This window comes from Bos taurus, chromosome 15, assembly GCF_002263795.3.
Source record: "Bos taurus isolate L1 Dominette 01449 registration number 42190680 breed Hereford chromosome 15, ARS-UCD2.0, whole genome shotgun sequence".
Taxonomy (NCBI): Eukaryota; Metazoa; Chordata; class Mammalia; order Artiodactyla; family Bovidae; genus Bos; species Bos taurus.
This window is the reverse complement of record NC_037342.1, coordinates 43,777,122-43,802,623: the sequence shown is the minus strand read 5'-3', so window position 1 is coordinate 43,802,623 and position 25,502 is coordinate 43,777,122. Positions and strand designations below refer to the sequence as shown.

Sequence of the window (25,502 nt, the reverse complement as noted above, 5' to 3'; positions counted from 1 at the left end):
AACTAAAAAGCATCTTGATGAAAGTGAAAGAGGAGAGTGAAAAAGTTGGCTTAAAGCTCAACATTCAGAAAACGAAGACTATGGCATCTGGTCCCATCACTTCATGGCAAATAGATGGGGAAACAGTGGAAACAGTGTCAGACTTTATTTTTCTGGGCTCCAAAATCACTGCAGATGGTGATTGCAGCCATGAAATTAAAAGACGCTTACTCCTTGGAAGGAAAGTTATGTCCAACCTAGACAGCATATTCAAAAGCAGAGACATTACTTGGCCAACAAAGGTCCATCTAGTCAAGGCTATGGTTTTTCCTGTGGTCATGTATGGATGTGAGAGTTGGACTGTGAAGAAAGCTGAGCGCTGAAGAATTGATGCTTTTGAACTGGGGTGTTGGAGAAGACTCTTGAGAGTCCCTTGGACTGCAAGGAAATCCAACCAGTCCATTCTAAAGGAGATCAGTCCTGGCTGTTCTTTGGAAGGACTGATGCTAAAGCTGAAACTCCAGTACTTTGGCCACCTCATGCGAAGAGTTGAGTCATTGGAAAAGACTCTGATGCTGGGAGGGATTGGGGGCAGGAGGAGAAGGGGACGACAGAGGATGAGATGGCTGGATGGCATCACCGACTCGATCAATGGACGTGAGTTTGAGTGAACTCCAGGAGTTGGTGATGGACAGGGAGGCCTGGCATGCTGCGATTCATGGGGTTGCGAAGAGTCGGACACGACTGAGCGACTGAACTGAACTGAACTGAATGACCTTAATCCTGGAGAGTATCTTATTTATTACCTTGGTGCAAATAAGTGATTGGTGTCAATGATAAAAACAAGCCAAACCCACATTCTTGACATCATTTATAATTCTTTCCTAGTTTCAACATGAAATGCACTACCTTCACATAAGCTCTCATGGCTGTTGTTCTGGTGATGATGGTAGTGAGTGGAGTGGGAATTAGAAAGGGAGGAAGCAGCTGTAGGTGACAGCAAGCAACGGTGACAGCAGTGAAACATCCCTCCTACAGTGAAAACTACAGAAGCTTTCAGAAAAAGGAAAACCCTGGGCCTCACTTTTATCCTTCATGAAAAGCCTTCCCAACCTACAGGGAGAAATATTTTTATAAACTTAAGTGTACAGCATATTTGTGATGAGGAGGAGGAGGGGGTTAGACGGTGAGTTAGTCCTGCCACCAGAGCACCTGCACACACGCACTCAAGAGATGTCCTTTACCTGCCCCAGCTCAGGGCCAAGTGAAGAGCTTGGTGGATGGCTCTGTGTGTTAAACAGAAAGAAGGGAAAGGAGAGGCAGCCCTGGAAGCTTTCCCAGGCCAGTTCTCGGGGTCCTCAGGGAACTCAGTGCAATAAGGAATCAACTCAGGAAGCATAAGCTTTCAACTGTGCCCATGGTAACGACGGTCACAATAACCATCAGAACCCATCATAACAGCACTGGAAGTGCTCTACCAGCTTCAGGGCAGGCCCTCAGGGGGAGGACAGAAGGTTTGTGGGAAGAACAGAAACTACAATACATTAAAAGAACATGATTAAAAATATATTCTTTCCTTCCCTGAATTTCTGATCTAAGAAGGGTGGACCCACTGCTCTGAAAAGCTATAACAGGAGAACCAAGAGCCAACTAGAAAAAAGGTAAAATGTAGATAACTGTGGTATTTGCTGGAGCCAAAAAGAAAAATTCTATGAAGATGCAACCAAGAAAGGAGTGGATCACAACTGCCACCAGGCCCGTGGCAGTGCCCCTTGGTCACATACCTGCAGAAGCACAGCTGCTGTTCCCAGCAGTGGCCCAGGAGGTGAGGCATTGTGGGCAGGTACCGCTGAGAGAAAACCCGGAGAGCCCACTCAGTCAGAGGTGCCTGCTCACGGTGCTCCCGCCACCTGCTCTCTCCAGCCAAGTCTCTCAGACTCAGGGAATAATCCAGCGGCTTGAGAAGCTGAGGACCAGGCTAACCCTTTACATGTGAAACATAGACTTGAACAGTCTGCGTGGCTGGCTTCCTGGGGCCTTCTCCCAAGGCCCTGAGAGCCACCCCAGACTCCCATCGACGCTCTCTGCCTGACTCTTTTGGCTGGTCTGGCTACAAGGAGAGGAGACACTCCCAAGCAAACGAAACACCCACTGGGAATAAGAGCAGAGAAGCCAGGGGGATGAGAGGCTGTCTCACTAAAATTCAGCCAAAAACTACGTTTGGAAAATGAAATTGTTCAGGTAGGATCAACCACCAATCACGAATTGCTCAAAAACCCAGCTCTGACAAGTTATAGACAACTATCTGAAGAGTTACAACCCAAAGACAGGAATACAACAAGGCACCACTAGAACCTTTCTACAATCTCTGCCCTGAGACAGAAATCACAGTTCTGGGATCTCAAGGTGTAGTGGGAAGAACACCTGACTTGGAGTCTAGCTAATGCTAGTCAAGGGTCATTGCACACCTCAGTTTTGAAGACTCAACTTTCTCACCATAAGAGCAATAATAATAACATGACCTACTCATATAATTGTAATTCAGACAAACTGAAGCTTGATAAATCACTTTTTCTTCCAGATCATGCTTCTCTGGGTACTTGGAAGTCGCTTTCTCCATTCCCAAGCTAGATTCATCATTTTTCAGACTCCCCGATACTGCCATTCATCCCAGTGACTCTACGCCAGGCACTGTGCGAGGTACTAGGATATAAAAATGGGGGTCTCCCTGGTGGTTCAGTGGCTAAGACTCCATGTTCCCAAGCAGGGCGCCTGGTTCAATCCCTGGCAGGGAACTAGACCCCACATGCCACAACTGAGAGTTTGCACGCCACAACTAAGACCCAGCACAGCCAAATTAGGAAATACTAAAATTTTAATAAATAAATAAAAACGAACAGATACAACCTTACCCTGGAGGAGCTAACTGTAAAGGGAGAAAAGGGAAGGAAAAAGTGGACTCCAGGAAGGCCCTATAGAGAGGTGACATTTGAAAGTAAGCCTTAACCTATTTGTGACCTAAAAAAAAAAGATGCATTTATTATGAAAGGTGCTGCTAGATTCTTTATAGAATAGCTAAATTTAAAAGCATTTTAAAGGATTAAATAATTTAATCCCTGTGGCAACTCTACAAAGTGGGTGCTATTATTATTTACATGTTACCAAGGAAACCAATGGAGAAGGAAATGGCAACCCACTCCAATGTTCTTGCCCGGAGAATCCCATGGACAGAGGAGCCTGGCAGGCTATAGTCCATCGGGTCACAAGAGTCGGACAAGACTTAGTGACTAAACCACCACCACCACCAAGGAAACCAAGGCACACAGCAGTGAAATCGCTCGTCCCACGTCACACAGCTAGAAAGTGGCAAGGCAGGAGTTGGAGCCCAGGCGACCCACACCAGCGTCACGGCTCTGGGGCAGGTCTACGCATGACCTCCACCCATCTTCTAGTTTAGCTCTCACCATTCTGGAAACAGTGATAACTTTCCAATCAGGAAATGCAGGTTCAGAGAGATTAAAAGATTGGCCCAAGATCACTCACCTGGTGAAGGAACAGGGCAGGAACGTTGACTCAGCTCTGAGTCCACCATCTACTTACTTTCCTTAATATTGACAGGGGTGATTGTTAAAAAAAAAAAAATGCAGAGTCTCAGGCCCCATCTCTCCCTCTTGAATGGGGCCTAGGAATCTGGATGTTCAGCAAGCATTTCAGGCTGGTCTTATGGACCTGTGTGAAAAACCTGTGTCCTACCACATGCTAAGAGCTTGTAAAGGTTTGAAGGGTCACTACTGACCATCTTCCCAAGAGACTGCCCAGCTGTTACTAGGTACCCTTTCCTCCTCCCACCCCCAGCTTCTTCCACCTGCAAAGAACCACTGACCCTCAACAGAGAAGCAGGCACATCATGGGATCCAGTAAAAGCATCATCAACATCTGCCCTAAACAGGGTCCTCAGTCTTCAGTGTGCTCTGAGTTCCTGTATCTCAAAGCAGCTCTTCCTGCCACTCGCCCCTGGTAGCTAACAACGGTTTTCCTCACTTCCCCTCCCTTTCAAACTCCTGGGAACAAGAGTTTATAACTGATGGTTTATAAACTGGTGGTTTGCAACAACAAAAGTATGTCTCATTTGGCCTTCCCTTTATTTTTTTTTAAGTTGAATTGGGTGAATATAAACAAAATGCAAATAAAAATTCAGATTCTGGATTCTCTTGAAAAATCTGCTATCATTTCTGTATTTCTATATGGCAACAGCTGGCAGTCCATTTAGATGTAGCAAGCCCTCCCCAATTTACCGCTGTTCCTCCCCACCCAATGGTGACAGGTGGCCAGCTTTGCTCGGCTCTGTGACCTGACTCTCCCAGTTGGCAGGTGAGTGCTGTGTCCCCCATCCCAGCAGGGAAGGCTTGGGGGCACTGCCCTGCGAGCAGCCATGCAAAGCCTCCCGGAGGGCGGGGCTTGTGCAGGGCAGGAAGGAGCTGATTCTGGCCTCCAGAAGCCCTCCATCTATCTATCCCCCGAACTCCACTGGAGGAGAGAGCCTCGGGGCTCCCTGCTGCGGCTCAGGCCAGCCTGCATCCTGCAGTTCTCTGTCCTGCTCCCTTAGGGCTCTCTCTCCCTACAATCCAGTCTCACCACCTGGCCCACAGGTGCTCTCCCCACGGCCCGAGAGGAATCCCTTAGAGGTCAGTCTCTGAAGGGGGCTCCTTCTGAGGGGTGACCAGCCTCTAAGAATGAACCTTCCGATCACCCTGGTTAGGTGACATTTCTAAATGTCTGTGTGGTACTTTTCTGCAGGCCTAGTTTTGGACATGACCATGTGCCTCGTCCCTGAGAAGGAGACGTCTGAACCCCAAGAGCGCTGAGGAACAGATGCACATGTGTGGAGGGAGGCCTCCCAACCTGCTGGGTTCAAGCTGCCATTGAGAGGAAACACAAACACCCACCAGCACTCTGCTCTGCTGGTCCAGGTAAGAAGTCCAGAGCCTCCACAAAGGAAACCTCTAAACCACATGAGGGAATTTCTGCTGAGTTGACATTCCACTAATCTCTTATGCAAACTCTCGTGTGGAAGTAATAGCTTAGGAAGCAGCCCACAGGGAAGGAGAAGGCAGGCAAGGAAATCGCTGTGTGTCCTGAGAACCTGGGTTTAGCCCAATCCAGCTCTGGACAGTTGTGGTCTGACTGCCCTGGGGTCCACCCACTACTCACCCTGCCCAGGGAACACCCACCAGACCACCCTCACCTTCTTACTGACTCCCCCCTGAAGTCCTTCTTCATTCTAGACCGAAAGATAAGGATCAGACTGGCAGCTCCCCCAGAGAAGGGCCTACATCTTTAATTTCTTCCTCCAAGGGTCTCAGCAACCAACATTGGCACTTAAGCTTCAGGAAGGGTCATCATTAGAAAGAGTTCCTTTTAACTACTCAAGCCAGACCTCTCTACAGCGTGAGGTTTTGTAGGTGTCCCTGGAGTAGGCTAAGGTGGGAAGCGCTTTGTTTACCTTTCAGAGTTCTGCCCGGATTGACAGCTCAGGCCTTGTTGCAACAGCTCACCTCCACAGCCTTTGTTCCCTGGCCCTCCTAGGACATTCACAGCCATCCCCCAGGTCTCCTGACACCCTGGCTGCCTCTGACCCCACACGGTTGAGAAAGCGGAGTTCTTAGGGAGTTCTTCCTCATGTTTTGAACAATCCTCAGTACCGAGCAGAGAGTTCTTCACCTAAAAGGCCCACAAATGTTAACTGATTTGCTAACTGATGGCAAAAGTGGGCCCCCAAGGAGTCAAAGGCCAGGAAGACAAAGGGCACGAGAAATTCGAGCACTGACCATTATCCTGTAGGGTACACTCCTTCACTCCCCACAGTCCTGGTGGCTGTACAACCAGTGAAAGGGAGTTTTCCAACTGTAGCTGTCACAAAGTTGGGCTGTCACCAACAGGCCTTCCCCCTCCACCCTTCAGCCAGTCCCCTCTCCCGCAGGAGTTTCAGTCTCCTCACAAGTGCCCCTGGTACTTTCCGGGATGTTCCTGCGGTAACAGTTCATTCAACACACCCAGGAAGAGAGACTGTTCCTGGGAAACCTGCCTTCATCTCACTCACGCTGTCTTTCTCCTCCTCCACCCCTCTTTTCCTCCCTTTCTTTCCTGACTCATTTCTGACTGGTTATCTGCCCACAATCTTGTTTTCGGCTCTGTTGTACCTAAAATCAAGCAGCTACAAGGGAAAGGGGAGACAGTGGGCTCAGAGATTGGGTGCTGGGCATCAAAAGCTATCACAAGGGAGCCAGCGAGGTTTTTCTCAAGCCGATCCCCTAATTCCCTCCAAAACGCCAGACCCTTTTTCTCCATCAGTACCTCTACATACCTGGTACCTTGGATCTTTTCCATTCCAGCCCCAGGTTCTGGGGTTCTAGGTCCAGAAAGCCCTTCGAGCAAAACTGTCAAGGGGATTATGAGCCTGGTCAAGTGGAGAGGGACCAAGATTTGTTTTGCTGGGAGATCAGAAGAATTGCCGAGTGTTTTTACAGGTCCCTGTGAGGCTGAAATCCTCCTCAACCAGTCACAAAAAAGATTATTTTTGTTGTTGAATAATAACCAAAAAAAAAAAATCAAGCTCTCTATCCATCTCCTCACTGTCCACTTATCACTCCCACATCCTCTTTCCCAACTCTCCTCCTCAAAGAGGCTTTTAAGTTGGGGTTTTCAACCTCAACCATTTTCAGTCTCTTTTCCTGCCAGATGGTCCTTCTCCACTTCAGTACTGATTTCGTGGAGGTTTGAAGCTGGGTTTAAATGTTTCCTGAAAGCCTAAAATGGGCTGAGGGCTTGTTAGGCAATTCCAGGCCAAAGGAAATCTGGTTGCTTCCAAGACAGTTTTATAAACCTCGACATAGCTATTTCTGCCAGTCTGGAAACTCAGCTTCTTAGCAAGGACCTTAACCCAGCTCTGCCAGGACGATGGAGCCTGCTCCGTCCAGAGAATGGAGGCCTGCCCCACAAAGGCCTCCCTCTTCCTCCCTGGCAAGAAGAACCTTGTGGGTCCTGTAAACATGTTGGGGATTCCAAGGCCACAGAGCTAGCTCATACCAGAGCCTTCCCTCTGCCAGTCATAGCAGACTAAATGCCATTTCCTGCACATGCCAGGAATGTTTATGCCTCTAAGCTTTTATTCAACCAATTCCTTCCATCGTGAAGTCCTCCACCCCCATTCTTTCTTAAATATTCAGTTCAAATGTCAACTTCTTTCTGAAGCCTTTCCTGATCCTAAATCTTGACCTCATTCTCACCCTTCCCATGCTCTCCAGCCTAACTGAACTCAACCTGACCGATGGCAAGATGCCTGCCCTGCTCCAGAAAAACACAAAACCCACAAGTCAACTTTCTCAGAAAGAGACTAGGAAGTGGTAAGGGCTAAAGGGGCTGGGGAAGTCTCAATACCTTCATTTTCCTATCTGTAGTATAGGGAGAATACTCTACCTCTATCATGAGAACATCAAAACCAGCGAGAAGCCATATATAAAATACAAAGAATACTCAGAACCAAGAGGTAACATACTTGAAGTCTCTGGCATTCCCCCAACTCTCAGCCTCAAGGCCTCTTCCCTTGTCCTCACTCTCTTCGCTCTTACTCTGTTTCCCATTTCATCGAGAAAACAGAAACAATCAGAACAGACCCTCAATAAGCTACCATCATCAGATGCACCCATCACCAGCAACAGGGCAGATCTTGCCACTTCTCTGGCAAAACCCTAACATGGATCCCAATCACTCAAAGAAAGAGCCAAAATGTTCACAATGATCTACAAGGTCTTCATCATCTAGGTCTCTATGATACTTCCAATCTCATTTCAACTACTCTTTCCCCACCAGCCATATCTTCCTTATTATTTCCTCAAATACACCAGGCACATTCCAACTCCAGGCCTCCACACCCACTGTCCCCTGTAACTACAACATTCTCCCCCAAAAGAGGTTCCTCCCTCACCTCCCAGGTCTTTGGACATCACCTTCTTAGTGAAGATTCCTCTGGATCACACTATAAAATTTAGTATTAAGAAATTACTATATTAAAAAACCTTCCTCCACCCTACTATCCCCTCAGCCCTCCTATTCTCCCTTCTCCTGTTTTACCCTTCCCTATAACATTTATCACCATCCAACACAACTACTCTTCTTTTCCATTTATTTATTATGTCTGTATAAGCTCCATGAGGCTAGGGATTTGGAGGTTTTGTTTATAGCTGTACCCTTAGTGCCTAGGACAGACCCTGGCACACAGTAGGCCCTCAATAAATATTTTGGAAATTATTTATTTATGGCTATGCTGGGTCTTCATTGCTGCATGCAGGCTTTCTCTAGTGCAGCACGCAGGGGCTACTCTTCAGTTGCCATGCACAGGTTTCTCATTGTGCTGACCTCTCCTGTTGCAGAGCACAGGCTCTAGGGCCTCAGCAGTGGCACATGGACTTAGCTGCTGCGTGGCATGTGGAATCTTCGTGGACCAGGGATTGAACCCTGCAATGGCAGGTGATTCTTAACCAAAAAAAACATTTGCCACCAGCTCAGAGTGGCCGTACCGGACAGAGTAAGCAGCTTGGTCAAGGTTTTCCATTATGGTTATTGCTTTTTGCCCTGTTCTTGCTCCAAGGTCTCCTTGGCTTTTGCTCACTGTTTTCCTTCTTCCAGAAAGAAGGCCCATCTGTCCAGGCCCATCTTCCAACACCACCAGCCTTCCCAGTTCAGAGCCTGACCCACCCGCAGCAAGCATGTCCACGCAAAACATTCAGAAGGGGGTCATGTCCTCGGAACACCTCTGAACAGATTCAGACCAGGAATGGCTTCAGCCCCAGAACTGAAGTTGCTCTCTGCAAAGATTACAATGATTTTCCTGTTATAAAACACAAAGATCCTTACACTGGGGCTTAGTGAATGACAGGGCTTTCCTATCCTGATGTCTGCTGCTTGGGACACTGACCAGCCCTCTCTGAAGCACTGTCATGTAGTTAACTTCAATCTGGAGTACGCTCTCTGGGGGTAGCATTTTACCATCTGCCTGGAAGATCTCCATGCTCATCAAAAGAGGGCACAGGTCATGAAAGGCTGGGGAAATATCATAAGAGAAGTAGAAGGAGAGACAGGTGTGGCATCTGAGACTTTCCTGTGTTTACTCACTCGAACCCTTCCAAGGCATCTCTCTGGCCAGGCCCCCCTTGCCACTGTGCTATATCCTGGTCCTTGCCCTTGAGCAGCCCTCCATCCTGCCTGAGACTGTCGAGTAAAGGAAAGATGCTGGTACAATGTAATGAGAGCTCTGACAGAGGTATGGACACAGAGCTCTGAAAGCAAGAAGAAAGACACCTAACCAGGTGGACAGGACAGATGCAGGGGAAGGTTCTGGAGGAGACAGGAAGTGAGGCTGGGCTGAGTCTTGTAGGACTTGTGGAAGACAAAGAAAACAGAGGAAGAATGTTGCTGCTAGCAGAAGGAAAACCGTGAGCAAAAGCCAAGGAGACCTTGGAGCAAGAACAGGACAAAAAGCAATAACCATAATGGAAAACCTTGATCGATCAGATTACCATAATGGAAAACCTTGATTAATCAGATTACACTAAATAAGAAATCTGTTCATTAAAAAATGCCATTTAGAGAGTGAAAAAGGAACCTTCAGAATGGGTACACAGATTATAGAACTTGGCAGAGTGGGAACATTAGTTACACAAAGCAAAGTTATCTAGGAGAAGTTAAGTCACTCTCAAACTGCAGATCTTGGCCAGATCATTGGGGCTGAATCTCCCTTTGGATAAAAGTCCCGGTCTTAGAAGGGAGTAGAAGAAAGTGTATGTACACAGCCAGGCTCGGCTGTTCTTAGTACGCATTTATCTCATTTAATCTAGCTGTCATTATCTCTATTTTATGGAGGAAGAAACCGAGGCTCAGGCTAAGTAATTTGCCAAGGGTTTTAGAGTAAGTGTAGATCCCAGAGTCCGGAAGAGGTTGGCACTGAGCTCTGTAACAGAAACCAGAGCAGCGAGTCCCTTGGTCTCTGTCATATCTTGTGGCAGGAAGCCATCCTCCATCCCGAGTACACTCCTGCAGCCCAGCTCTATCTGGATAGAGTTAGAAATGGCAGTAGTCTCATGCCTGGCCCCCAAATTCTTGGTGTTAAAATCCCATTTTTCTTTAAGCCATTTAGTTCAGAGGGCCCTGAATCAACAAAACATAAACATAAAAAGGACTTTCCTGGCGGTCCAGTGGTTAAGACTTCACACTCCCAATGTAGGGCTGTGGGTTTGACCCCTGGTCAGGGAACTAATAAAATCCCACATGCTGTGTGTCATGGCAATGGTAAATACATGAAAGAGATGCTCCTCTTTTGCTGTTCTTCAAGTCTTTTCTCCTTATCATTCTTCCCCACCCAGGGGACAGAGGCACTCACAAACACAGACCCTGGTAAAAGAAAAGCCTTCCCCTATACAGTCTAACAAGAGCTGAGACTGAAGATAAGGGGCATTTGTCCATCCATCTACCCAACGGCTTTAAAGGTTATGATGGGGACAGAACTGGCCTTTTTCCTCCTTTAAATGAAGTAAGTGCTACTTGGCTTCTGTGGTTCTCAAACTGTGTGCAGAGGTGCCCGAGAGTACCACAGGGAACTCAAAGGGGGTGCTGCAAGATATTTTAAATTTTTGAGGGAAACAAGGGCAATATTCAACATTTGTTGGACATGCCGTGAGTTTTAACATGAGATCGCACTACATTCTTTTCGATGATGTCATTTCTTTGTGAAGCTGGGTTTTCAGCAGCTGCTGTGATTAAAAAGCAATAACCGTGTGAAAAGCAATGTGGAACAGAAAATGGGGATGGCAATATCCAATGCAATTCCAACACGTGAGATGTGGTGCAGTGCCAGTACATCCCATTAGCTAGTGCCTATGGCTACTTGAGAATGAAATACAAATATTTGTAATTGAAATGGAAGTACAATATTATGCTAGGTTCAGGTGTACTAGGTAGTGATTCGATATTTGTATATGTTATGATCACCATGATAAATCCAGTCCTATACAAGTTATTACAATATTATTGACAATATGCCTTATCCTGTATATTACATCCTCATGACTTACTTATCAGGTAACTGGAGATTTGCACCTCTTAATCCCCTGCACCTATTTCACCAATCCCACCAACCCTCCTCTAAAAATATTTTTCCTTTCAATTTATAATGTTTTTCAAATGGCTACTCAGTTATTAGGATGTATAAGCACTTACTACATTGTTTACACTTAAATATTTCATAAAAATATTCCGCCTCTGAGCATTGTGAAAAATGCTCAAAACTCCCACAAACTGAGGGAGTTTGGGAACCTCTGTAGCAGGTGTTTTTAAGTCTCTGCATCAAGGAGCCATGGAGGAGCTCAGGGCGGACCCAACCTGCCCCAGCAGCATGTGGGCAGCTAGCACTCAGGCCTGTGGACGGCACGCTCAGGCTTCCCCCAGAGCTGACAGAGCAGCTGCCCCTCTGCCTGGAGAGATGAGGCTGCACACCTCTCAGCTCAGAGGCTGCCTACATCTGCATCAGCTTTACCCCAGGCTCCCGGGCTCCCCTCTGAACTCCCTCCTTGAAAAGTTATATTCAACAGGAACCTCATGAATAAAACCCCAAGCCAGCCCAGAAGCCAGCAGGCCAGCAGGGGACTTCCACACACGCTCAGACTTGAGCAATGCCCACAAACCAAACCATTAATCCACAGAGGGAGGGAGTGATGGGAATCTGGAAGAGGGATTCCACGGGCAGCCCAGCCGCTGAAAGGCCAACTGGGCTTTTGGGTGAAGATTTACATGAAAATTATGTCTTTGTGTCCTGCTAGTCTCCCCCAGCCCTACCACCACCCTGGGGGTCTCTGGTCTGATACATTCCCTCCCTCTATTCTTCCTTGAAGTCATAATCCTCCGTTGGTGACATCACAGCTGTTGATACAACAGCCAACTGTTGTGATGTCACAAGACTCCAACTTTTATCATTTTCAGTAGGGAGTGGGGTTAGAGAATGTGATAAAGGGCTTGTACTGCATAAAGTCATAGAACTGGAATCTGCTTTTTCATGCTAATTTCCCTGGTAATGAAGGGCACTGGCTCAGAAAATGAAAGGCAAGCAAGCCACTGGCAGCAAGGCTGTGTGCAGATTCATCTACACCAAGGGGAGTGGGGTGGGGTAGTGGGGCTAGGACAGAACAGAGACAAAAGTTTTTAATTCCAGGATTAGCCAAATATGAAGATCTTCTCAGTCTGGCCAAGTTTAGAACTTTCTCTTTCCATTATCCGTTGTCTGAGCCCAGGGTGAGCAGAGCAAAGCTGAAATGCAGGAAATGCTCCAGGCTGGAACGTTCCTTGGAAATTAATGTTTGTGAAAAAGCCTTGGGTTCTGGACTCCACACTGTCCGAGGGACAAACTCAGTTTGGACGCATCCTGAGGACCAGGATGGACAGGGCATTCACAGGCATGTCACAGGAGAAACGACTAAAGAACGGAGAATGTTTACCCTGGAGAAGAGAAGACTGAGGATGGGCGAAGCTGAAAATTGCCTTGAGAATTCTGAAAGGCCCTCATGTGAAAAAGGGATTAGATATGTTATCTGTGATCCCCCAAAGAGACCTTAGACAAGGAGAAGATCCAAAATGGCCAAAATGAGAACATTTTATTCTTAAATTTCAATTACAGACAATAAGTTCTGTTTAACTCACTTCTAAATTACAGACTAGGCTCCTGAGGACAAAGACGGTCTGAGTCACTATGGTTTACCCCAGAATTTAAAGTGGCACATACTAAGAGCTTATTAATATTTGTGAAATAAATGAACAAATGAAGCAAGGACAATGGTCTGCTCAAAGTTGGTGCTTACTCATTCACTCGATTAGTATTTTTGAATCCCTACCACATGCCACTCACTCAGTTAAGATGCTGGGGATACAAGGGTGAGAGAAGTAGATAAGGTTAGTCTTCCCCTCCCCCTGCTTTGTAGATGAGCACAGATACCATGTAAGGTCCCTTCCACTCTTGAGACTCCTTCATTTTCAGAGATGACTAAGATATTTTAAACTGAGAGGAAACAGGACCCTAACAGATAAACCCCACCCACCACTACTGCTACTGTTCACAAGCCTGGAAATCTGGACCAAGCTAAGGCTACCTTCAGCCAGGGAGAGCCCCCATGCAGAAATAGCCCGGTGCTGGACCAGACTAGCGCAACCCAGCTGGGCATTTTATCAAAGACCCCCAAGCACCCCAGACAAGACAAAGTAGGCTCCTATGTAAACCAGGGCTCCCTTAGCCCAGCAATAAGTCAGTACAGTCCAGTTAGGTAACCTGGGGTATTTCAGATACCCTCACTTCTCTAAGGAACTTAAAATGTCCCCATCAGCCTCAGACTATTATCTTGCAAGGAAAGAATTCCCAAGATCTTCCAGGTTGTACTGGGGACACAGACTCGGTTCCAACTTCTGAGGGTATGAACTGAAGGCAGTGAAACTAAAGGTAACAAAACATGATTTAACAACTATGATATGCAATATACCAGATACACAATATACACAGACATTCTCCTCTCCAGGGTAGTCCTTCGAGGTCTGAATGTTTATTCCAATACATTCTCAAAACATTCCTAAAATTCCTATTTGGCAATTGCCCTCAGAAACTTTGGAACATTATCTGAATTTCCTCTGAAGGAAAATCTGCATCCATTAAGGATGCTAACTCATTCAGAGCCATAGGACAAAAAGGGTGCAAACCAGAGAAAAGTACCTCGGGTCAGAAGCAGCAGTAACTGTCAAGTAACCTGTGGAGCCTTGATATCAAAAGGGATGCATACTGAGACTGCCCCAAACTCCTATTTTTTAATATAATTTAATTTAGGTTAATTTATTTTTTTGGCCATGCCACATGGCTTGTGGGATCTTAGATTCCCCGACCAGGGACTGAACCCGCACCCTCAGCAGTGAAAGCATGGACGTTCCCTAGACACTGGACAGCCAAGGAATTCCCGAAATCTCCACTTTTTAAGAATACAACTGTTTGAGGTCCCAGACCCCTCCAAGTATCTAATAAACACCAAGAACCTCCAAAGAAAATTTCTAAGAACAGAAACTTCTGTCTGCCAGTTTAGGAGGTTCACAAGTGCCCAAAGTTCCTCACACACCCACTCTAAGAATCTTTGTGCTAACCCACTTTACCTGCCCCGCAAGTGCACAGGTAATTGTGAATGCAGGCCTATAGAACTCAGCAGGTGTGCCAACACTGGGCACTGAGAGTGTGCCAACAAGGTGCCCTGCTTCCCTGAGTCCTTGCACAACTGCTTCAAACCTGGATGCCAGCAATTTACAAACTGCTATGCATCACAGGCCTTCAGGAGTAAAGAACAGTCATATCCTGCCATATATGGAATCTAGAAAAATGGCACCGATAAACCTATTTGCAGGAATAGGAATAGAAACGCAGACATAGAGAAGAGACTTGAGGTCACAGTGGAGGAAGGAGAGGGCGGGACAGATTGGGGAGCGCCGCTGACATAAATACACTAGCCTGTGTGAAACAGAGGGCTAGCAGAAGCTGCTGTACAGCACAGGGAGCTCGGCTCAGTGCTCTGCGATGACCTAGAGGGGTGGAATGTGGTGGGGGGGTGGGAGGGAGGCTCAGGGGCAGGGGATGCATGTATACTTATGGCTGATTCATGATTTGTACAGCAGAAAGTAATACAACACTGTAAAGCAGTTACACTCCAATTTTTTTAAAAAAAGGAATAGTTGAATGCAAAAACATCAGACACAAATGCCAAAGATCCCAAGACTCAAATGTGACATTTTCTAAAGTGGTTTGTGAACTGGTGCTGAAGACAATTCCTAAAGAGGAATCAAACCTACCTTGAGTAACCGCAGCTTTTTAGCCATGTAAGTGCACAAATGAAGAGCAAGCTGTGGGCACAGCACATATTTCTCCCCCTTCCCTAAGTTCCCAGTCTCCCTAAGGGATGCATGGGGAAGATGCCTCCTCCCTTCTTCTGGGCCAGCCAGCATGCCCACCAAGCAGTTCTTGACACACAAAGAGCCACCCAAGTCACATCTGACTCATGCCAGAGCTCTCTGTAATGAGGTATGACATGTGTCTAAGCTCTTGTATATTTTCACATTTGTAGCCTACAATTAGGCATTTCTGAGGGATGTAGCTGACTATGGTTCTGTTTTGTGACCTATAATTATTCACACAGGCATCACAGCCCATCCAGGCAACTGTCAGGCTAGAGGCACTCTGAGCTCAGACCTCACGGAGGAGGTTGCTCGGCTCTATAGTTAGTGACAGGCCTCCGGGGTCCACACTGCTTTTCCTGGGCTGCACATGCAGACGCTATCCCCTCTGTTCCCTTCACCAATCTTCCTCATCCACTGCCCAGCTCAGCACAGTGCAATCGCAAGCCCAAGGGTTGGCATCTCTGTGGACCCAGTATCCGCAAATATGGACCACTTTGCTGGACATACTCTCCATTACCAAGGCTGTAGTGATTTAAACAACTTCTCAAACTCCCTACAGATCTCTCGCCTGAGGAAAAATGGGTCACATCCACCAGCCCACAGAACCTTGCAGTCCACTGCTGTGGCGCTGGGCTGTGGGAGCCGACATGGGCCACCTCTCTGAGCCAGCCTCTCTGCCACTAGTTGCAGAGGCCTCGCTGCTCCCAAGGGCTCAACAGAATAATTCTCCCCCTTGCAAACACCCACCACCATGCTTCCTCTCTGCCTCCCTGGCTGGGAGGGAAGGCCTGGTTAGCCCTTAAGATCTGTCCCCTAATGATATTTCACATTTATATTTAGTTCCATTGAGAACTAGTTTCTTGATTCTTTAATGGAAGCTCAAGTCTTGATTCTAAATATAATCAATGATGCCGCCACTGGCCAGCACAGAGCAGCCGTGAAGTACAACTATGGCCCGCACTCAGAGCAGCACGCACTTTACGTATGAGCCCAATATCTCAACCACAATTACTATGCAAGTTACCCTTCTTCCCCAACTCTAGTTCCAAGTCCTTCAGAGTCTAAAAAGTTTTAGACTTATCAAAACAACATTCATTGCTAGCTCATTTGAGTGTGCCAAACAAACCCCAGTGGTTAAATGCAAAAGGTATTTTCTCCATTTAACAAAGGAGACTAGTTCAGGGAGGCTGTCTTGCCCCCTAGGTCACTCAACTCGTAGGTACAGAACCAGGTCTAAAACTACTATGCAGTTCTTCGTATGTTAATAATTAACTACCTCATCTGGCTTACTGTAAGGATCAAAGGGCTAAAATACGAAAAGTACTTGGAATAACGTCTGGTCCAGTGTGAGGACTATGTTATTACTGGTGCTGTTGTTGTTATTATTAAGAATATTATTACCATCACCACCCAGAACCCTGCCATTTCAAACCTAAAGCTCCTTCTTCTCTGTCCTTGTGCAACTTCACAAGGATTACTCAGGGGGCAGCTTCATCTAACCTGAGTGAGTCTAAACCACGCAGTTTGCCTGTGGAATCTGGAACTTACCGGGCTTTCCATCTTACCATTCCACAAACTTCCCCGTGCTTTTGTGCACACTTGCATGCACACATATAACTACTCTTTTTGCAAGTCTAACTCTCTAGTCTCTCAGCCTCCAAGGTCACGTATGCTATGTTAGCCAACATTCTGTGGCTTGCCTTCCCTGCAGTTGCCAACTTTTCACTCATTTGGTTCCTCTCTTCTACAATCAGTTAATGAGTATCTGATTCTTTGGCAGGCACCGGGGAGGGTAATATTCCTTGCCCTCCAATACCAAATGAGAAGTACGGGAAGAGTGGGACACACAAGGGGAGTGAGAGCACAGAGGTACCAGAAAATAACTGTCTGAGAGCAGCACAATGGATTTTAGAAAAGCAACGTCCAAATGAGAGTGACTAGACGTACCTGGGCAAAGGGAGAGAAGGACATTCAGAGCCAAGAGAACAGCATTTAGACAGGATTTCAAGGCTAAATTATACAGAATACGGTCATTTCACACTGCCAGCATGAAGGGGCTGTATGTGTATACACTTGTATATGTGTGCGCAAGAGAGACAGACAGAGACAAAGAAAAAGAGAAAAAGCAAAGAGCGAAAAATGAGACATCGGAGGCTGAGCCCACACTGCCTGGGGGCAGCAGGCAGCTGGGACAATACACGTCACCTCCGCCTTTCCATGGTCTGAGTGGCAATCCCGACTCCTTGGTATGCTTACGGTGCACCAATTTTAAATGCAAAATCCTTTAACAACTGTTTTCTCTTTCCTTCTGTCTTCCCTTCCTTCTAAAGGTCTGTTTATCTCAATTCTCATTTCTGCCCCACTCTGAGCCCGGAGTTTTAGTGCCAATGCTTTTACACAAATCCAGCTTCACGTCCTGAGCAAAATATAATTTCATAGGAATGTAACTCTGGAATGATCTCATTGAAAAAGCACATCCAGCAAAGGCCATGAGCAAATTTCAGGCCAGCCCATTCACACCCAGAGCCAAGGAGATCGCAGACCCCTTTCCCTTAAATGGACAACATGCCTGGGACCCAGCAAAGCACACCAGCTGCCCACGGGTATTACCCTGCCCACAGTCAGCCTTCCTGCCTGCACCCTGAGGCCTGGGCCTAGAGCAGCGACCACCACAAACCATTCTGCACCGTACAAGGACAGATTTTCAGGAGAGCATCCAAGCAAACAGGCCTCACTGCCTAGACTCTCCCCATGTCCCTTGGGAGGGCTCTGGCTGCAGGCCAGGAAACGTCAGCTGAAACTCCTAACACCCACGTCACAACCCTGTCAGGCAGAAGGTCCAGAAGCCAAGCTGGTGCGAATGCTCCCCACACCCACCTGCCTTCCCTACCTCTGAGAAGCTCAGCTGCTATCCACCTCTATTGAGACAGTCAAGAGAGTAGGGTGTTTGACTCTGAAACCAGATGGCAAAGCCAGGGCTAGTCCCTTCCAGCAGGACTGAGACAGAGTAGAACTGGAGAAGAAATAATATGGAGAAGAAAAAATTATTAGAATGGACTTTCGAAAATTCTAGCTGAAAAATCACTAAGCTGGAATCTTTGGGAAAAAATGTCCTTATTCCAAATCTGTACTTCACCCCCATGAATCCTCATAAAATGGACCAGAAGAGGAAGAAAAAAATGAATGGCTTGCAGGGCCGACAGAAACTCTATATATTATCTTTGCAACTTTTCTGCAAATCTGTAACTCTTCTGATATAGAATGTTTATTAAAATTAGTGGTTAGTCATTGTTTCCTCTGTAAGGAATAACGGGAAAAGAGTAGTCTGGGGTATGAATTCCAACTCTATTTCTACTAGCTACCAAGCTGTGAATAAGCTTTCGAGGCTTGAGCTTCCTTAACTCTGAGGTGGGGATGACAGCTCCAAGCACGAAGTATTCTTGGGCAGATTAAATAAGATACTGCAAGCAAAGCACTTACAACTGCCCAAAGTGCTTTCTTTCTGGGCAGTAGCAGTTCTCCAGTCTGGCCAGCCTTCTGGCCAGCTTTCACCTTGGGTTCTTGGCGACTGCAGTTGGAGGCCCTACCTTCACTCCACAGCCCTACAGTCTCTATGATTTACAGCCTTTTCCGCACACGGCATCACAATTTAAGCCCACAGTAATCACCCAAGGGCTGAAAGCCACCTCACAGCGCGTTCCAACTAGCGAGAGCACACCTTTGTTGACAGAAACATGTTTTTCTCCTTCCTGCTTTCCCTTCCTCCAATAGGATCCAATGTCACTGCCAGGAGCTGAATTACTTCTATGAGGTTCACGGGGGTCAACCAGAAGGAAAGGCAGAAGTTGGCAGAGCTGGGCTTGCAGTACAATCAGCCGTCCATGTTAGGAGGCTGGCAGGGGAAGAAGTATGCTCTCAAAGTTGCCACAGAAGACTCTTCAGCCCTCAGCAGCACCACATCCCCAGCCCCTCACATGAAGCTGGACTGATAAACTACATTTCTGCCAAGTCAGTGGCCATAGTAAGTTCCCCAAAGCCAAGAGACAAGCCCTCAGGCGGGGCTTGAAGTTGCCCCCCAGCCCTGCAGCCAGGCCACTCCATGACTCTTGGTTCCAGGATGTGCTGTCCATTTTCCTCCTCCAAGACTGAGGTGAGTGGACAGGGGCCCCTTCCCACTCTCCTAAATGGGTGGGCTGGAGGCCAGGGAAAGAAAAAGGGGAGGAAAGGTATGGCTCTGATGTCACCTTCTCTCTCTGAAAATCACTCACAGGGATATCAGGTCCTTAAAAACTCTCCTAAAACAAAGGAGAAGTCTAATCTCACCCTGAAAATTTAGTGTCCAAATAAGGGAGCAGTCAGTGCTAGAGAACTGTTAGCTTGTTCCAACTTTGAAAAGCCCTGTGAGAGAAGCAGTTCCCAGGCTTGGGATTCCACTGACAGGTTGTAACCTCTTGAAACACTAATGGGTACATTCTAGTGGCTAATTTCTCTGACCTTCCAGATGGCTGTACTGGGGACACGCCCCAGCTGAGGCCCAAGGACATTAGTTCCTGGCAGCGAGTGTGCAAGCGCTGAGCAGCCCAGCTGAGCCAGACAACAGCCCCAGCTCCAGAGGCTTCAAGGACACACTTTGGGAAGCAGAGTTCAGGAAGAAGATGTCCTTGGAGTTATTTCTTATTTAACCAAATAAGAGCCAAATATGAAGGAGCTAACTATGTCATCTGCTGTGCAATTTATCTCCAGCTAATCACCTCATACCAAGCTTACTACAATGGTCTCTGATTACCTAAAGAGCACTTTACCGAGTGCCAGCCATGGATGCAATATATAAATGTGAAGTGTTACCAGTATCATTACTAGTTCCCATTCTTCTTCCATCTCCTCCTGCTCATAAACAACTAAGTATTCTAGAATCTCAGTATCATCATCATGTTGCTCTTTGGGGCTCCTTAACTGCCCTGGGTATTCTCTGGAAGGACTGATGCTAAAGCTGAAACTCCAGTACTTTGGCCACCTCATGCAAAGAGTTGACTCATTGGAAAAGACTCTGATGCTGGGAGGGATTGGGGTCAGGAGGAAAAGGGGACGACAGAGGATGAGATGGCTGGATGGCATCACCGACTCGATGGACGTGAGTTTGAGTGAACTCCAGGAGTTGGTGACGGACAGGGAGGCCTGGCGTACTGCGATTCATGGGATCACAGAGTCGGACATGACTGAGCGACTGAACTGAACTGAACTGAACTGCCAATCACGAGCTTCTCTGCTGGCTCAGATGGTAAAGAATCTGCCTGCAATGCAGGAGACCCAGGTTCGATCCCTGGGTCAGGAAGATGCCCTGGAGAAGGGAATCACAACACACTCCAGTATTCTGACCTGGAGACTTCCACGGATCAAACAGCCTGGTGAGCTACAGTCTATGGAGTCTCAAAGAGTTGGACATGACTGAGTCACACACACACACACACACACACACACACACACACAAATGCCAATCACACCAAATCCAGACTCCTCTGGGTCCTCCAGAACCTTGTGAAATGCTACCAACCAATCTCGCTTCCCTCTTCTTCCTTCCCTGTTGCTCTTTCAACTACCCTCTTTCCCTACCACCACCACTCCCCTACCATCCTCCATTCCCCTCCATGCAAAGACACACAGACTTGCATACACCCCCTCCACATACACACACACAAATGCACTTCTATCTCCAGGTAGGACACCTCCCTGCTCCATACATGTCCATTTCTGCATCTGCAGCTGTGTTTTTATGCTCAAACCATTTCCAGCCTGGAGTTCTCCCCTTCCTCCCTGTTATCCAGATCCTACCCATGCTCCATAGCCCAGTATAAGGTCCCTCCCAAACTTCAGTTTGGGAGACCATCAGATCCACAAACAACGAGCAACCATGTGTCAGGCACTAGGCCACTCACTAAGGGCAGGGGAAAGAAAACAACACAACCCTCCATGCTCCTAACTGGTGGGAGGGGCCTCACCACGAACCTCCCTTTTCACCTGAACTGTGCAGGTAGGGGAGTCAAGAACCAGACCTCAGAGGCGGCTTGTTGCAACATTTGCAGGGGCAAAGGTGGGGGTGGGAAAAGAATTCCAGTTGGGTGAGGTGGACTTGCCTCTCCTTCAGCCTTTCTAAGGAGCTCCCCCTACCCCTCCACTGGGCATGGTGGTTTAGAACATACGCTAGCACAAGAACCATCATTCTTTCTGCCCACCTTGGGGAGCACTGTCTCCTGCCCTGCTTTGGAGTTTTATCAGCTTCAGAGGCCAGCAGAGTCCAATCTCATTCAGTTAAAAACCTTAGTCAACTACTCCTCCCAAGGACCAGATACTCAGCTTCATAGCCCTACCGTAAGTCAGGGAAAAGAAAGAAAGCAACCAACCCTTTCCTTGGGAGTTCCCAGACTTTGCATCACTGTGACTGCATAGCTACTGGGGGCCAGTAGGGGGCAACCCCTTAGGCACTCCAGGGTGGTGTGCGATTCTCAGACCCTAATAATAACTTCACTCCTCTCTCTCCTGTTCTAGAAAGGTTACTGAATGGGAGTGAGATTGCTATCATTATAGGAATAATCCCACATTCCTTCTCAATTATAAAAATAGGTAACTTATTCACATGTACCCTGGTCCTTTAACTTCTGCAGTAACAAATGGAGTAACGCCACATGACATATCATATCAATGCAGCAGCTCTTTCCACCTGAATCAGAAACAGGAGAGGCTCTCCAGACATGCTCTTAGACTCAAGGAGGAAGGAAGAGAGAACACCGAACTGCCCCAATTTACAGTTCCAGCAGGAGAAACTCACAGTCTTCCTCCTCAACCATCCTCATCACAGTCCATCTACACCTCATGTCTCCAAAGAAGCTCCTCTCACATGAGACTCAACTTTTACTTCTTGTAACAGCTAACGATTCAGGCTCCAGCTAGTAAGATCACTCTTCCTAGCCAGGCTGAACTGGCATCAGGAACCATTCTAAGGAAGCTCACTCAAAACACCAGTCATGTGTTTGGGTGTGCAAACCTCAGGGGGCTCTGACAGGTCAGGGCTGCCAGAAAGGCCATGGCTGCTGCTGATCCATGTACACCACTTGTGGGTGCAACAAGGGATTAACGAGCAAAGCCTTTCAGAAAAGGCAGGACGGAAGGAAGAAGCTGCCGTCATCAGCCCTCGAGGATCACTAGCACCTAGCTCAAAGGCGTGTGTGCCTGAGCAAAGCTATATTCAACTGAAACAAGCAAGTCTCTGAAACCTGTGGCATCCAGAATTATGTCTTCTACTTTCTTGCCTCTAAGACTTTGCTTATATAGTTCTTGACCTCCCAGCCTGCCCTCTAAGGGCAGTCCACTGCTAAAGGCTGAAGGGAGGAGGGTCCAGGGCACACTACGCATCTTTAGAGACTTAGCTACACATTTCCAGTCCCCCTTCACTCAGCCCCTCCCCTGTCCTTGACAACTCCAATTTTCAGTCTCCACATATGTGTCTATGTGTCTGCACTTTATTTACACTACCCATGTCTGTTGTTAGCAACAGAAACAAAGTACTTTAAGGCAGAAAAGGCAAGCCAGCCAACTGGCCTGCTGCTCCCCATCCTGCTTCCAGCTCAGGGAAGAGGCTGTAAGGGATCCTTCGAGCTCCAATCGACCATGTGGGCTGACAGCTCCCTCGTACCAGGGGGGCTGGCATGGAGCTTGTTCACCCCCAAGTCAATCACAGCGGTGTGGGGCCCCAACCACCCACCCTCCCTCTTCTCCCCTGGAAGCCATACCCTGAACACCTGACCTGCCTCTATGCTGACTACTGCTGGCAGGCAGACCTTCAAAAGCCAGAATTCAGGAAGCCCACCCTCCTTCCTTGTACACCAGGAGACTGTAAAGATGCACAGGCATTGACTCCCCTGATCCAGACTCTAGAGAAGTGACCCAAGGCTAAGTTTTACCTTCATATCCTTTACCATCTTCAGTTTTTCTGCTACTGATAAACTTCCAAGTTCTAGTATCAACCTCCTCAATAAAATCAACAGTAGTCACTGGTCACTGATCACTGCTTTGTTTTTAGCAGAGAGCAAATAAACATGAGATGTGATTCCTGAACTCAAGGAGCTCACAGTCTAACTCAGGGAAGCAAGACATAATAGGAAATAATTCAAATGTGAGTTCCAGACTAAAAGTGCTCAAAAGCACAGCGGGTGGGAGTGGAGGGGCTCATGAAAGGATTTCTGTGGGAGACGAAAAAAGAGACAAATTTTAAAGGACAAAGAGTAGTTGGACAGAATGAGACAAAAGGTTGTTTGAGATTTAGAGTCAGACTATGACTCAAGGTCCCAAGGCAGGAAGAATGGCAGCCCTGGGAGGTAAGGAGGAAAGAGAATAGCCTGACAACAAAAATAAAACGCTCCCCTCAGGGTTGTCATACCCTGTTGTCCCTCTGCTCCTGCCTCTGCCAAGAGCACGCTCGGTGCTTCCTTTTTCTACACTCCTCTGAAATCCTCTTGCCTAGAGTGCACAGAACACAGCCAGCCCAACTCCCTAAAACTGAAAACACCTAGGTGGAATTCTTGGTACTCAAGGATCCTGCCTCCACAACAGGACAAACTTCAATGGGTCAGGAGCTGGGTCTACTGTTCTTCTGGGCCAGGTCAAGCTAAGTCTGATTCTTCACTCGAGAGCAGGAGAAGGGGGATGAAATTTTAAATACAATCTCTGGTTTGCCATGACAACAGTCTCTCCTCTCTCCATTCACACTTACAATCATTCCTACATTCAACTAATATATACTGAAGACTAACCACGTGTTAACTAATGTACTTAGTGCTGGCTGGGACACCAAAATCCATCAAGCATGGGGCCATCCACAAAGAGCTGACATTCCAGTAAGGTGGATACAAAAGACACATAAATACAACAAATGGCAGGAAGACCACTTTAAGTGCCAGTGGAGACATAAAGGCTGCGGAAATGTAAAGGGGGCTCGTTTCCAGTGAAAGAAGCCGAAAGGGTTCATAGAGAAGGCTGCCCTTGCACTGGTCCTGGAAGATCAAACAGCAAAAGGATAGAGGGGCGACCCTGGGCAGATGGGACTATATAAGCAAAGTCTTAGAGGCAGCAAAGTGGAAGACATACAAAGGACAATAAGATGTTCAGTCTGATGGGAACTTACCGGCAAGTATACCAGGGAGGAGAGCTGGAAAGAGGGAAATCCCAGATCTCAGAGGCCTTTGAGAACCAAATTAAGGGTATTTTCTCTGGGAAATCAAGGAACTATTCTGAGAAAGGAATAATGGGTCAGGAACTGCTTCTGAATGATGAAGCCACGTGCAGAAATCTAGGGGCTATGCATCTGCTGCAACATGGATGGATCTAGAGTTTTGAGTTATTTCTTTAATTTTGCTGTTCAATGCTGTGTTGGGGTTTCCCCTGTGGCTCAGTGTATTTAAAACGGATAACCAAGAAGGACCTACTGAATAGCATAAGAAGCTCTGCTCAATGTTATGTAACAAACTAAATGGGAAAATGTACAACTAATCACTTTGCTATAAACCTGAAACTATCACAATATTGCTAATCCATTATACTCCAATATAAAATAAAACGTTAAAAAAAAAAGAAAGAAATCAAGAGGAAGTCTGTTTTTGTAGTCCACCAGGACTGAAGGCTGTAGTGAGGATAAGAGGGAGGAGGCTCAGGTAATCAATTACATGCCTGGAATTCTTGTCTTTGAGGTTCAGGCTGACAGAACAATAAGCGGGCAGTCCTAAGGGTGGGGCAAGGGCCAGAGGGAGCCCCGAAAGAGCTGTAAGTATTCAGGGGCTTGGGGAGGAACAGGAATTTCAGAGTTTAGGATCCTGAAAGTGGAATAGCTCCAAGTGATGAGGCCAGGGCTATGAGCACCTTAAGAGGAATGAAAATACAGTCTTTAGAGTTGAAAAGACTGAGGGACTCTGAGGCCAGAGCACTGAAGGATTCTCAGCATGAAGTCCCAAGTCCTATTATAGCAGACAGGAGACCTGTGAAGAAGGTTGTAAGCAACTAACGTGGAAGGCAAGAGGCAGTCAGCGCCAAGGAGGAGGACAGGAGATATGTGTGAAGGGAGAGACTGACTTCCAGTGGAAAAGGTTGCCAGGCAGGGCTGGAAGCAAGGTCAGGGAGTAGACAGTGAAAGTCAGTGGAGGAGAGGAAGCTGCTTCATTAGAGAGGGTCACAAAGGAAGTGACATCTTCAGGGAAAAGCCAGGTTTCAAGTGGGAAGGCTCAAAGAAAAGGTAGAAAACAAGAGGCAATACCACTTTTTGCCTATCAGATCAGGCAATCAAATGATAAAAGTAATCCCAGAGTCAGGCAGAGGGTGGCGAACGGGAGCACTCTCAGAACCTGGTGGAGGTACTGGAAACCAGCACAACCTTTCTGGAGGACAATTTAGGATCACATAAACTCTGATAAATATACGCTCACAATGATACCCTACATAAAGTTAAAAGACAAGCCATA

At 47.1% G+C, this 25,502-nt stretch overlaps 1 protein-coding gene and 1 long non-coding RNA gene across 6 annotated transcripts in view; one reads left to right on the top strand and one right to left on the bottom strand.

The window, feature by feature from the left end:
* Positions 1–25,502, bottom strand: part of DENND2B (DENN domain containing 2B) — a 170,952-nt gene that overhangs the window by 68,248 nt on the left and 77,202 nt on the right. Inside the window, exon 1 of one of the 5 annotated variants that reach the window (XM_059874890.1) lies at positions 6,344–25,204. The exons of the other annotated variants lie outside the window; for them this stretch is intronic. Within the exon in view, the coding sequence (XP_059730873.1) occupies positions 6,344–6,366 (23 nt within the window). The 5' untranslated portion in view covers positions 6,367–25,204. Of the gene's footprint in view, positions 1–6,343; positions 25,205–25,502 lie in introns of those variants that run through there. 5 annotated transcript variants of the gene reach the window in all.
* On the top strand, positions 1,160–24,625 carry LOC112441629 (uncharacterized). Its single transcript, XR_003029469.2, has 4 exons — positions 1,160–2,679; positions 4,777–4,949; positions 18,772–19,150; positions 19,502–24,625. It is a non-coding gene; the product is annotated as an uncharacterized lncRNA (long non-coding RNA).